We start from the raw sequence: 15,647 nt of genomic DNA, 5'->3' as shown, positions 1-15,647 counted from the left end.
AAGTTCCCTAAAAAGCCTTCAGTTAATTCAAAATGCTGCAGCTAGAGTGCTGACGGGGACTAGAAGGAGAGAGCATATCTCACCCATATTGGCCTCTCTTCATTGGCTTCCTGTTCATTCTAGAATAGAATTTAAAATTCTTCTTCTTACTTATAAGGTTTTGAATAATCAGGTCCCATCTTATCTTAGGGACCTCGTAGTACCATATCACCCCAATAGAGCGCTTCGCTCTCAGACTGCAGGCTTACTTGTAGTTCCTAGGGTTTGTAAGAGTAGAATGGGAGGCAGAGCCTTCAGCTTTCAGGCTCCTCTCCTGTGGAACCAGCTCCCAATTCAGATCAGGGAGACAGACACCCTCTCTACTTTTAAGATTAGGCTTAAAACTTTCCTTTTTGCTAAAGCTTATAGTTAGGGCTGGATCAGGTGACCCTGAACCATCCCTTAGTTATGCTGCTATAGACGTAGACTGCTGGGGGGTTCCCATGATGCACTGTTTCTTTCTCTTTTTGCTCTGTATGCACCACTCTGCATTTAATCATTAGTGATCGATCTCTGCTCCCCTCCACAGCATGTCTTTTTCCTGGTTCTCTCCCTCAGCCCCAACCAGTCCCAGCAGAAGACTGCCCCTCCCTGAGCCTGGTTCTGCTGGAGGTTTCTTCCTGTTAAAAGGGAGTTTTTCCTTCCCACTGTAGCCAAGTGCTTGCTCACAGGGGGTCGTTTTGACCGTTGGGGTTTTACATCATTATTGTATGGCCTTGCCTTACAATATAAAGCGCCTTGGGGCAACTGTTTGTTGTGATTTGGCGCTATATAAAAAAAAAAATTGATTGCTTGATTGATAGGGTGGTAAAAGATGCACATGGTAATGTGCTGACAAGCAAGGAGAGTGTGCTGAGAAAGTGGAGGGAATAGTTTGAGGAGGTGATGAATGAAGAAAATGAGAGAGAAAAGGGTGGATGATGTGGCGAGAGTAAATCAAGATAAGGATAAGTAAGGATGAAGTGAGGACAGCTATGAAAAGGATGAAGAGTGGAATGGCAGTTCATCTAGATGACATTCCAGTGGAGGCATGGAAATGTCTTGGAGAGATGGCAGTGGAGTTTCGAACCAGATTATTCAATAAAATCTTTGAAAGTGAGAGGATGCCTGAGGAGTGGAGATGAAGTGTGCTGGTTCATATTTTTAAGACCAAGGGTGATGTGCAGAGCTGCAGTAACTACAGAGGCATAACATTGATCAGCCACAGCATGAAGTTAAGTGAAAGAGTAGTAGAAGCTAGGCTTAGAAAACAAATGAAGGTCTGTGAGCAGCAATATGGTTTCATGCCGAGAAAGAGTACTACAGATGCAATGTTTGATCTGAGAATGATGAAGGAGAAGTACAGAGAAGGTCAGAAGGAGTTACATTGTGTTTGTGGCTTTAGCAAAAGCTTATGACAAGGTGCCAAGAGAAGAGTTCTGGTATTGTATGAGGAAGTCTGGAATGGCAGAGACGTATGTGAGGGTAGTGCAGTACATGTACAAGAATAGTGTGACAGTGATGAGATGCTCAGTAGGAATGACAGACTCATCCAAGGTGGAGGTGAGATTACACCAAGGATCAGCTCCGAGCCCTTTCTTCTTTACAATGGCAATGGACAGGTTGACTGATGAGATCAGACAGGAGTCTCTATGGACTATGATATTTGCAGATGACATTGTGATCTGTCATGAGAGTAGAGAGCAGGTTGAGTCTAGTCTGGAAAGTTGGAGATATGCTCTGGAGAGAAGGGGAATGACTGTCAGTAAGAGCAAGACAGAGTACATGTGTGTGAATGAGAGGGAGTGGAATAGTGGGGTTACAAGGAGTAGAAGTGATGAAAGTTGATGAGTTTAAGTACTTGAGGTCAATCATCCAAAGTAATGGAGAGTGTGGTAGAGAGGTGAAGAAGAGAGTGCAGGCAAGGTGGAGCAAGATGGCAAGAGTGATTTGTGATAGAAGAATATCTGCAAGAGTGAAGGGGAAAGTTTACAAGACAGTAGTGAGACCAGCTATGTTGTACGGCTTAGAGACGGTGGCACTAACAAAAAGGCAGGAGGCAAAGCTGGAGGTGGCAGAGCTGAAGGTGTTGAGATTCTCTTTGGGAGTGATGAGAATGGACAGGATTAGGAATGAACATATTGGAGGGACAGCTCAGGTGGGACAGTTTGGAGACAAAGGCAAGACTGAGATGGTTTGGACATGTGTAGAGGAGGGACCCAGGGTATATAGGGAGAAGGATGCTGAGGATGGAGCCACAAGGCAGAAGGAGAAGAGGGAGGCCTAAGAGGAGGTTTATGGATGTGGTGAGGGAGGACATGCAGGTGGTTAAACTGAAAATTCAAAATTTATAAAAACGTGAAGGATAGGACCTACACACTATGTGTAAACTTGAAAATGCACTTGCCTGTCAGACACATGAGCTGGATGTTGCTTTATTTTCCCATATTTTTTTCCTTCTGTATCTACATATCTATATCCATAAATATGTACATATTATATCCATTTTCAGGTAGATTTTTTCATCCATATGGACAGCATCCAGTTGTTGGATGCGAGTCAAACCATGCATCCAACACCCAGCTGCACTGAAATGTGTATGATTTATAGTGCGATCAATGTGCAATCACTCTGGAGTTGTAAACAATATGGTGCCTGTCAATCAAAAGCTTGCGACATTGAATGTCGCCACTCTCCGTATATAGACACTTTAGTTATTGTGATAGACAGATATCAATGCAAACACACATAGCTATAGCCAAGCATGAACTTCAATAAACCTTCACCAACATTTTGAATTGCAACATTTTTTTTTAACCTAAATCTAAAATTATTAAGCAGCAGAACAAACACCCAACCACAAGCATAAAGGTGGCAGATTAATGTCAGACCTATTAGTGCACATACAAAATTTGACAATTAAATAAAATGTTTTGCATTTCCAAACCACTATTCACACTACTAATGTGTGAACAGGTTGGGCCAATATGTGAAAAGGTTTTTTTTTAAACAACCGGTCAGAATCATCAAATGTGGGTGTTAAATATGTGCTTAATCACTGGTAGCCTGTGAAAAATAGCACCAGACCCGTACAAAATGGGATGAGATCAGGCTGCATGATTAAATCTGGTAGGATCAAAAGAACCGTTACACACACCCAGGGTAGAACTGTTATTTACAATATTTTTAATTAATTCATCTAAAAAATGTCAGAAAATAGGATCATGTTGTATTCATGAGCTTTTTAAAAAATATAATGAAACTGATCATGGAACTATGATTTCTGTTGTATAACTTTGTAAATAAATTTCCACAAACCTAAACAATTTTGTTCCATTTTCTTCTTGCTGAACATTTCCATATGGGTGGTGATGCTGTTTTCCTGCCCCTGCAAACAATCTTTGTTTACAGGTGTCATCCCAACTGAGTGGAACAAATAACTGTTGCCCCACTCTGGAAAGGAAAGGGTGACCACTTGGATAGAACTGCTGCAGGTGTAATAATACAATGCCACTATTTGTAAGGATTATTCTTAACCGGATTCAGTCCCATTTATTTGCTGCTCAGTGGTAGAAGTCGTCTGGCTTCAATCCAAAGACATCAACCATCAATGGCATCCTAGCCCAAGCCTAAGCCTTTGATGGGTTTTGGAGATCGTTTGATTTGGTTGACCAAGTTGCTCTGCGGGACATCCTGAGTGGGATTCCCAATACTTTCCTGGACAGTTACCAGTTTAAAGTGCTTGTTCTTCTGTGCCTATAGTCAGGGGGATTTTCAGTCTTTCACATATTAGAAATATAATACCACTCTGAGCACTTTGTGCACAAACGTGTCTTCATTTCAGCCACGTGAGTGGTGCTCGACCTCTGAGAATTTCAGGCGGCAGTCAAGTGACACTTGCACACTATGTATGTGGACTACTTGTGATTTTTGTCCCTATTTTGGCCGCCAGTCTGTGCAACATTTGGCCCACATGTGGGGGCATGATCTAATGTGTTGGGAGTACCAATTCAGTGAGACTACAACTGAAAAACTGTGACCAATTCATTTGTTTTGTCACAGTTTTGTGTCTCCAACTACTCTCCAACAGTCATGACCCAGTGAGATGCTACCCTAATGGATACTCACATGGGGTATGTCACTTGCATTTTTGTTTTGCCCATGTGGTGCGCTACTCTGGGTATGATCCACTGTGCAGGTGTCTCAGTGTTGAAGATCAAGCACTTGGAAAAGACCATGGGGGTGCCATGTATTACCTGGCTGTGTCAGATAGATGGCTACTTTTGGGATGTGGGAATGAAACCATCTGTCTGCTGGGTAGTTGCCTTCCAGAACCCAGGGTGGTTCCGTAGTGTGGTGGATGCAGTGGCATGTGGCACAGCACATGCTCTCAGACTTTACCTGACCTTACCTAATTTTCAACAATGTTATTTCAGTGCTTTCAAATTTCAACTTACTGCAATATTCATCTACTTCATCCCATTTACCACTGATTTCAGAAACAATTTATTTAATTGTAATTATATCACCAAATCATAATTAAACTGATATCACACACTATTTTGTAAAATGCTAGGCATTGCACCTGTATCTTGAAACTGACTCTGCCTATTACAGAAATGAGCTCAGTTCGCAGTGTTCATGCTCACCGGTCCATCCATTACGATTCTCCTTGCTGACATCAGCGCCATGCTGCAGCAGCACCCGGGCACAGTCCAGGTAGCCCAGTGTGACAGCCAGGTGGAGTGGAGTCCGACCACGAGGGTCCAGAGACTCTAAATCAGTCTGGGTGGAAGAGGAGGAACAACAGTGGGAAGATACAGAGAGTGGAGGACAAAAAAAAGCATGCAGAAGAGAACTACATAAGGAGGTTAAAACAGGATAACAGAGAGAATGAAAGTCTTAGAAAGTGCAAAAGAAAACTCAAAACAGTCAGCAATTGGGATTCTCTCGCTGAGACACAGTGGGAGGGATAGGTAAAACTATCCAACAGGCAAGTGTGACGATGATAACTGATATGGGAAATGAGATGATGGCAGGTGCTAACTGATCTGTCATCACTTTAGCATAGCTGGATCACTTGCAGTTCACTTCATTTCTCTGATGGATTGGCTGAAACACCACACAGACAGGGCAGTCCACCTTCAGCTACACATCCTGAGCAGGAATACAACTTGGAGCATAGATTAAAGTAGGTGTCAACATGAACCCTTGTGAGTTACATAATCAAGGAACAGTCAGTGGAGCCACTACGCAAATCACAAGATTGCAGCTTTTAGCATGTATGTGGCCAGAAATACAACCATATACGTTTGAAGACAGCTACAGGACAGCTAACACAAGGCGTTTCAACCCACATATTCAGTCTGCTGCTGTTTTTAAGAAGTGTGTCAGTCACATGACTTTAAATCACACCACTGCTCTCACAGACTGTATTAGAAAGTATCATAGCACAGGGACTTGAAAATTCTCTGCAGTTTCAAAAGAGAAGCGATTCAGTTGACAGCAAAGCCAAATGTTAGGCACCAAGAAAAACTCAGCGATGTCCCTAGTGCATCTCAAAACCAAAATGCTGTGTATCAAAAGACCAACTAATAGAAAGCAGGTTATTTGGTGACCAATTTTCAGTGAGCTGTGCCTGTGACTGAGTCATCTCTTATACCTTTACAAGTTCTTCATGGATCCACCAGGGTGGAATGACTGCACAGCATACAGTAGTGTTCAGAATAATAGTAGTGCTATGTGACTAAAAAGATTAATCTAGGTTTTGAGTATATTTCTTATTGTTACATGGGAAACAAGGTACCAGTAGATTCAGTAGATTCTCACAAATGCAACAAGCCCAAGCATTCATGATATTCACACTCTTAAGGCTATGAAATTGGGCTATTAGAAAAAAATAAAATAAATAAATAAATAAATAAAGTAGAAAAGGGGGTGTTCACAATAATAGTAGTGTGGCATTCAGTCAGTGAGTTCATCAATTTTGTGGAACAAACAGGTGTGAATCAGGTGTCCCCTATGTAAGGATGAAGCCAGCACCTGTTGAACATGCTTTTTTCTTTGAAAGCCTGAGGAAAATGGGACGTTGAAGACATTATTCAAAAGAACAGCGTAGTTTGATTAAAAAGTTGATTGGAGAGGAGAAAACCTATACGCAGGTGCAAAAAATTATAGGCTCTTCATCTACAATAATCTCCAATGCTTTAAAATAGACAAAAAAAAAAAAAACAGACACATGGAAGAAAATGGAAAACAACCATCAAAATGGATAGAAGAATAACCAGAATGGCAAAGGCTCACCCATTGATCAGCTCCAGGATGATCAAAGACAGTCTGGAGTTACCTGTAAGTGCTGTGACAGTTAGAAGACGCCTGTGTGAAGCTAATTTATTTGCAAGAATCCCCCACAAAGTCCCTCTGTTAAATAAAAGACGTGCAGAAGAGGTTACAATTTGCCAAAGAACACATCAACTGGCCTAAAGAGAAATGGAGGAATATTTGAATGAATGAATGAATGAAAACTGTTTATTTCGAACATTTGATACAACAACAATTACAAGATAGATCAGTAAAGACAACAACAAAAAAGTTCCTACTGTGTACCCAACATGTCCGAAAAGGGGTAGGGTGAAGCATCAGCTTATTTATCCCTACCCCTTCTTCCCCACAACCAGTAATACCCTTTGCCACATATACACATAAATTCCTACACACCTAAACCGATATCAATATATATATATATACATATATATACACATACACATACATATACACATCAACATACATACACATATACATATATACACATATATACACAAACATAAATATACACCTACACATACCTACTTACATACAAAATACTATATATTTACAAGCCGAAGCAAAAAACAAAAACACCCTAACCCTCATTACCCTTCCTCCTCCCTATACCCAGAAAAAACCATATTTTTGTACCGCTGTTTGAACTGGTTCATGCTTGGACATTGCTTGAGCCCCACTCCCAATCTGTTCCACATCCTCACCCCACAGACAGAAATACAGAAACCTTTTAATGTTGTTCGTGCCCACTGATGCTTTAAATTAAATTTCCCCCTCAGACTGTAATCCCCTGATCTGTTAAAAAACATATTTTTAATATTTGCTGGAAGTAAATTGTTTATTGCTTTATACACAATTTGTACTGTTTGAAAATGAACCAAGTCTGTGAATTTTAAGAATTTGGATTGTAAAAATAGTGGATTTGTATGATCTCTATAGCCAGTATTATGAATAATTCTTATAGCTCTTTTCTGCATTACTGATAGTGATTGTGTTGTACCTTTATAAGTATTACCCCATACCTCTGCACAGTACTGTAAATATGGTAAAACCAGTGAGCAGTAAAGAATGCGGAGTGAGTTGTGGTCCAGAATATGTTTCGCTTTGTTTAGAACTGAAATGCTCCTTGACAGTTTACTTTGTATATGTTTTATATGAGTCTTCCAGTTTATCTTATCATCTATTATCACCCCCAGAAACTTATTTTCATGTACCCTTTCAATATCTACCCCCTCGACTTGTAACTGAACCTGTATGTCTGTATTACAATAGCCAAATAACATGTATTTTGTTTTACTTAAGTTTAATTATAATTTATTTCTGTCAAACCATATTTTCAATTTTCCCATTTCTATACTGATCCTCCTCAGTAACTCCTGCAAATCCCCCCCTGAACAAAAAATGCTTGTGTCATCTGCAAATAATACTAATTTTAATATTTTGGAAACATTGACAATATCATTTATATAAATTAGAAACAGTTTTGGACCCAATACTGAGCCCTGTGGGATGCCACAAGCATTGTCCAAGCATGATGATGTATATTCCCCCAACTTCACAAACTGTTTTCTGTTACTTAAGTAGCTTCTCACCCAGTGCAACACCAACCCCCTAATCCCATACTGTTCAAGTTTATTGATTAATATGTCATGATTAATTGTATCAAAAGCCTTTTTAAGGTCTATAAATATTCCAACTGAATGTAATTTGTGGTCTGTGGCGTTTGTAATCTCCTCAACTGATTCTATTAATGCAAGTGATGTTGAACTATGTGCTCTGAATCCATATTGACTATCAGTAAGTAATTTATGTTTATTTATGAATTTGTCTAATCTATTATTGAATAACTTTTCTAATAATTTGGAAAATTGTGGAAGCAAAGAAACAGGTCTATAATTTGTGAAGTGGTGTCTATCCCCAGTCTTATACAGCGGCACAACCTTAGCTATTTTCATTTGATTGGGAAATTTACCGGTTTGAAATGATAAGTTACAGATGTATGTTAATGGTTCTACAATCCATTCAATGACCTGTTTTACCACCACCATATCAATTTCATTTAAATCGGTAGATGTTTTATATTTACAATTATTCACAATGTCTATAATTTCATTTCCATCCACTGCTGTGAGGAACATTGAACAGGGATTTCTTTCTATGAGATTATTATCCCAATCCTCAGGTTGGGAATCGGGAATTTTTTCTGCCAAGCTTGGTCCAATATTTACAAAAAAATTATTAAAACCGTTGACTACCTCATCCTTATTTTCCTTCTTGACATTATTATCAATGAAATACTGAGGGTAACTCTGTTTTTTATTACCATTTTTGATAATGCTATTTAATATATCCCATATTCCTTTAATATTGTTTTTGTTATTATATAATATGTTACTATAATATTCCTTCCTACATACCCGTATAATATTAGTTAATCTATTTTTGTATTTCTTATATCTATTTTCTGCCTCTTTAGTCTTTAGTTTTATGAATTCTCTATACAGTGTATTTTTCTTATTACATGCATTTCGTAACCCTTTCGTCATCCATGGTCGAGCTTGGATTTTTTGTTTTCTGTAGTCTTGTTTAATTGGACAATTTTTATCATATAATGATGTAAATATTTGTAAAAAAGTTTCATATGCACTATCAACATCACTTTCACTGTATACCTTTTCCCAGTTTTGCTCCTGTAAATCCTTCTTTAGTGTGTTCATGTTTTCCTCTGTCCGCACTCGCCTGTATTTTATTTTCTCCTCTGGCTGATTCCGCCGATGGTTTCTATTATAAACGATGAAAACTGGTAGATGATCACTAATGTCATTGATTAATAATCCACTCACAGTGTTATTCTCAATATCATTGCTGAATATATTATCAATTAAGGTGGCACTATGGGATGTAATTCTGCTTGGCCTGGTGATTTTTGGATATAAACTCATACTGTACATTATACTGATAAATTCATCTGTTATTTTATGCTTATTTGGATTGAGCAGATCAATATTTAAGTCACCATATTTTGTGGACTGATGAGAGTAAAATTGTTCTTTTTGGGTCCAAGGGCCGCAGACAGTTTGTGAGACAACCCCCAAACTCTGAATTCACAGTTCACAGTGAAGACAGTGAAGCATGGTGGTGCAAGCATCATGATATGGGCAAGTTTCTCCTACTATGGTGTTGGGCCTATATATCGCATACCAGGTATCATGGATCAGTTTGGATATGTCAAAATACTTGAAGAGGTCATGTTGCCTTATGCTGAAGAGGACATGCCCTTGAAATGGGTGTTTCAACAAGACAATGACCCCAAGCACAATAATAAACAAGCAAATTTTGGTTCCAAACCAACAAAATTAATGCCTCACAGATGTGAAGAAATCATGAAAGACTGTGGTTATACAACTAAATACTTGTTTAGTGATTCACAGGATTGCTAAAAAAGCAGTTTGAACATAATAGTTTTGAGTTTGTAGCGTCAACAGCAGGTACTATTATTGTGAACACCCCCTTTTCTATTTATTTATTTTTTTTACTAATATCCCAATTTCATAGCCTTAAGAGCGTGCATATCATGAATGCTTGGTCTTGTTGGATTTGTGAGAATCTACTGAATCTACTGGTACCTTGTTTCCCATGTAACAATAAGAAATATACTCAAAACCTGGATCAATCAATCAATCAATCAATTTTATTTATATAGCGCCAAATCACAACAAACAGTTGCCCCAAGGCGCTTTATATTGTAAGGCAAAGCCATACAATAATTACGGAAAAACCCCAACGGTCAAAACGACCCCCTGTGAGCAAGCACTTGGCGACAGTGGGAAGGAAAAACTCCCTTTTAACAGGAAGAAACCTCCAGCAGAACCAGGCTCAGGGAGGGGCAGTCTTCTGCTGGGACTGGTTGGGGCTGAGGGAGAGAACCAGGAAAAAGACATGCTGTGGAGAGGAGCAGAGATCAATCACTAATGATTAAATGCAGAGTGATGCATACAGAGCAAAAAGAGAAGGACACAGGTGGATAGCCACATAGCACTACTATTATTCTGAACACTACTGTACATCATGTCCTTAAAAAACAAAAATTGAGTGCACAAGTTTGACGTTATTTGGGATCTTCTCTAATCCACACAGGGCCAACATTATGCATACAGGCTCAAACATACATACATTTACTTAAATCATTTCATGAGTGGTGCTAAACATTTTACAATGTCTTTTAATGTGAAAAGGCAAAGGCCTATTAACTCCTTGTTAGTCATCATGATAGACTACAATGGTAGATTCTCTTTGCCAGCATATAATGCTGCGTTTACACATAACGACGACAAGTCACGAATGTCACGAAGTATACATTCTTGGCCGCTGATCACGAATGTGATTACTTGAGGCAGAGGCGTCAGGTGTCCTCAGAAACTGCTGCAACCTATTACTACGTGTTACGATTAATGGCACGTGTTGCTGGAGAATTATCAGGAACCATTACGCATGGTCAAGAATAATGTTCCGTACTGTTGCGCGCTATTGCGCATAACAGCGCAAGTCTACACACACACACACACACACCCATATTCATCCATCAGCTGCTGAACAATTCAGATCACTCCAGTTTGCTCCTCAAAATCCACAACAGAAGAACTTTGTGATTGCATGCTTAGTTGGGCTCTGTGCCATGGAGTGGCGCAGAGAGGAGGAAGAGACGGAGATAGCCAGATGTGTGGCTTCACGCGGCTCTCGTCTCGCCCAAACATCAGGCACAGTAGCAGCAGCAGGTAGAACACCTGCAGGAGCGTGCTGAGGAGCACTGGAAAGAGATTTTTAGCCAACTTGGCGTCACTGTCCTTCTTCAGCAGACTGCAGCAATGAAAATGAATGTGGTGCAGCAGGGTTTAATTGTGCGCACGTCAGAGAAGAACGCTGTCACACTCTATCAAGGATCACCACTAATCAAGATGGATCAACACGCTCAGTTGCGACCTCCACAACATGAGGCGAAATGAGGGTGGTGTGTGACATTCGTGGAAGATTTTTTGATAGCCAAAAACATGCTCCACAAAAATCACGCACCAACACGCACTATTAAGAAACCTATTCAGATGCATTAAGTCACATTAAGAATGTCAGGAATGTGCCAAGAATGACGCAAATATGACATTCATAATGCAGCCTGCCTATGTGTAAACGCAGCATTAAGGATATGTTTGACAGCACTCACTGGACTGACCAACATTCAGAACAGTTATCAAGGAACTCAGTGAAGATCCAAGAAGTAAATTGTACTGTAAACTTGCACAAGTTGGGACAGTCCATGGTCTTCTCCTGCAGTTTCTAGCACAAGTTGTTCGATGACATAAAGGTGGGCACCAGAGAGCTCTGCTCACCAACAAACAATGTGTTCAACAGATGGCAGCCAAACTACATGTAAGCTACACCACAGCAAACAAAGTTGCCTTTGGCTTTGATCTGGTGCATTCAAGTTCCCCCAAAATGAATAATCTTAGCCTCATTATATGTTCTTTTTTAAATTTGGTGAGTCACAAGGTTACAGCATTTTTTTTTATTGGTATTGTCTCCCCAAGCTGACTGGAATAGACTAACCCACCGACCAGCCCACTCATCTACAGTTTTGCTGTCGGAGCACTTTGACGTCTTCCATATTTATAGCTTGTGTATATCAACCGTGTTGTGTTGAAAAGCTGACTCGGTGAGCCACTTGCCATCTGCCACCTCTGTAACTGACTCTACAGTAGCTCAGATCTGGTAACATTGCTCAAGAGGAATCCTACTAGTGATGTTATTTCATGTAGTGATTACAAAAAAAAACAAAAAAACAATCGGGCCACACTAATTTACTACTATAACATAAATAATGTCATTTATGCCACGGCTAGTTGGATTTCTTCATATTAATTATATTCCAGGCACACTGCATTTCTCAAACAGATGGGGCTGGTATGAACCACTATTCTGATGTTGCCCCTCTCCATAATCTGCTCCTCTAAACTCACTTCTACACCACTCATCTTGGACTTACTGTGCAATTAAGTAGAGCAGATGACAGCTACTGTTATTTAAAGCCTAGAATGACCTGAGGGCAGTTCTGTTGATTCCTTGCAGGTTTGAATTTTAATTAATGATTACACTCAGACATAAGAGTTGCCAAATAAGGGACCAGTTTTTCAAGCAAGGAGATGAAGCCCTTTTGAGAAAGGTTTTTGAGTGTTTGTCCATGTGGGTGTAACACACAAACCTCAACAAGGGTTTAGATGGGGACTTCTGTGATGTGTCAGTGACATTCGAGCTGTTTTAGGACCAAACTTTGTTTATGGCAGGCTAATAGATACATGCACAGATGGGTGATTCTTTAACTACGGGCACTATTGGCCTTGTAAATGTAATTTCCACCACACCATTGCCTTACAATATAAAGCGCCTTGGGGCAACTGTTTGTTGTGATTTGGTGCTATATACATGTGCTCTGATGTCACTGTTTATCTCCATAGAAACTACCCAAACAATCTTTCATACAAACTGTTTAAAGGGACACTACAGTGTTGTGGTGGAAATTACGGCAATTGTGTGGGACAACTACATTTTGTTTAAAAAAATCACAACAGTTGTATGACATTGAATACCCCAATTATGTTTTGATTATTTTACTGATATTTTATTCAGAGATATTTTAAAACATTAGAAAAAATGTTTTTTTTACCATTCATTTTTATCATTGAAGATCAAAAGTCTGGGTGTGGGACAAGCACAAAACGGCAATATTTGCATATAATGATGCTGAAAAAAGGTGAAAAAGTTATCATAGACTACTAGAACAAATTTCTTAAAACACTTCCATTGTAAAGATAACTATAAGTAGTGTAGTGTGAAATTTCCCCTTTTTTCTGTTTTTCATACAATACGATCAAAGGACATAATAAGTGCCCGTAGTCTAAGAATCACCCAGATATGGAATTCTGGGACTTTGAGTATGATTTTTATTATTGTTTAATTTTCTTAATAAGATGTTTAATTTCAGCTACAGTTTGCCACAAGGGATAGGGACAGTTTCTTGTTTGAACATCCTCCTCTATGCTAATCCACCAGGAAACTGTGCAACTGGTGGTGCAACAGAGAAAAGATGCACTGTGCAGTTTCTTCAATCACAGACACAGGAAAAATGACAACTGAGTGGGTTGAACTAGCAATGACACTGCACCAGATGTAAGATAGGGCCTTATGTGTCCAAACACAGTTAGTTGTTACCCATGACTGTACATATACTCGACAAAACCTGTGTGACGTCACCCATTGGTTTTCTATGGAGACCCCGAATAGCCAATAATAAGCTCATGTCTGGCTCATGTTCTGGATGTTGCCATGTTCATAGCAGCTGCATGACGAACTCATTAATGCATAAAGAGTTGGAGCGTGGGCTCCATGTGTAACACCTGAAAGACACCTGAACAAGACCCCCTCTTAGAATCCAAACCAGCTAAACTGAGTTCAGATGTTTACTAAATCATATTTTCAGGGACTGCGCAGTGGTTCTCCTAATGGTTTACTTTGATGTGCACATTAAAATCAATCAATCAATCAATTTTTTTTATATAGCGCCAAATCACAACAAACAGTTGCCCCAAGGCGCTTTATATTGTAAGGCAAGGCCATACAATAATTATGTAAAACCCCAACGGTCAAAACGACCCCCTGTGAGCAAGCACTTGGCTACAGTGGGAAGGAAAAACTCCCTTTTAACAGGAAGAAACCTCCAGCAGAACCAGGCTCAGGGAGGGGCAGTCTTCTGCTGGGACTGGTTGGGGCTGAGGGAGAGAACCAGGAAAAAGACATGCTGTGGAGGGGAGCAGAGATCGATCACTAATGATTAAATGCAGAGTGGTGCATACAGAGCAAAAAGAGAAAGAAACAGTGCATCATGGGAACCCCCCAGCAGTCTACGTCTATAGCAGCATAACTAAGGGATGGTTCAGGGTCACCTGATCCAGCCCTAACTATAAGCTTTAGCAAAAAGGAAAGTTTTAAGCCTAATCTTAAAAGTAGAGAGGGTGTCTGTCTCCCTGATCTGAATTGGGAGCTGGTTCCACAGGAGAGGAGCCTGAAAGCTGAAGGCTCTGCCTCCCATTCTACGCTTACAAACCCTAGCAACTACAAGTAAGCCTGCAGTCTGAGAGCGAAGCGCTCTATTGGGGTGATATGGTACTACGAGGTCCCTAAGATAAGATGGGACCTGATTATTCAAAACCTTATAAGTAAGAAGAAGAATTTTAAATTATATTCTAGAATTAACAGGAAGCCAATGAAGAGAGGCCAATATAGGTGAGATATGCTCTCTCCTTCTAGTCCCCGTCAGTACTCTAGCTGCAGCATTTTGAATTAACTGAAGGCTTTTTAGGGAACTTTTAGGACAACCTGATAATAATGAATTACAATAGTCCAGCCTAGAGGAAATAAATGCATGAATTAGTTTTTCAGCATCACTCTGAGACAAGACCTTTCTGATTTTAGAGATATTGCGTAAATGCAAAAAAGCAGTCCTACATATTTGTTTAATATGCGCTTTGAATGACATATCCTGATCAAAAATGACTCCAAGATTTCTCACAGTATTACTAGAGGTCAGGGTAATGCCATCCAGAGTAAGGATCTGGTTAGACACCATGTTTCTAAGATTTGTGGGGCCAAGTACAATAACTTCAGTTTTATCTGAGTTTAAAAGCAGGAAATTAGAGGTCATCCATGTCTTTATGTCTGTAAGACAATCCTGCAGTTTAGCTAATTGGTGTGTGTCCTCTGGCTTCATGGATAGATAAAGCTGGGTATCATCTGCGTAACAATGAAAATTTAAGCAATACCGTCTAATAATACTGCCTAAGGGAAGCATATATAAAGTGAATAAAATTGGTCCTAGCACAGAACCTTGTGGAACTCCATAATTAACTTTAGTCTGTGAAGAAGATTCCCCATTTACATGAACAAATTGTAATCTATTAGACAAATATGATTCAAACCACCGCAGCGCAGTGCCTTTAATACCTATGGCATGCTCTAATCTCTGTAATAAAATTTTATGGTCAACAGTATCAAAAGCAGCACTGAGGTCTAACAGAACAAGCACAGAGATGAGTCCACTGTCCAAGGCCATAAGAAGATCATTTGTAACCTTCACTAATGCTGTTTCTGTACTATGATGAATTCTAAAACCTGACTGAAACTCTTCAAATAGACCATTCCTCTGCAGATGATCAGTTAGCTGTTTTACAACTACCCTTTCAAGAATTTTTGAGAGAAAAGGA

General features: G+C 39.6%; 1 protein-coding gene across 1 annotated transcript in view; it reads right to left on the bottom strand.

The window, feature by feature from the left end:
- ankrd13b (ankyrin repeat domain 13B) overlaps positions 1-15,647 on the bottom strand; it is a 219,567-nt gene that overhangs the window by 78,842 nt on the left and 125,078 nt on the right. Inside the window, exon 2 of the mRNA XM_034167937.1 lies at positions 4,668-4,803. Within this exon, the coding sequence (XP_034023828.1) occupies positions 4,668-4,803 (136 nt within the window). The remainder of the gene's footprint in view (positions 1-4,667; positions 4,804-15,647) is intronic.

This window comes from Thalassophryne amazonica, chromosome 4 (genome assembly GCF_902500255.1).
Source record: "Thalassophryne amazonica chromosome 4, fThaAma1.1, whole genome shotgun sequence".
In the NCBI taxonomy this organism is placed as follows: Eukaryota; Metazoa; Chordata; class Actinopteri; order Batrachoidiformes; family Batrachoididae; genus Thalassophryne; species Thalassophryne amazonica.
Note: the sequence above shows the minus strand (reverse complement) of the source record. Positions and strands in the feature narration are given on the sequence as shown.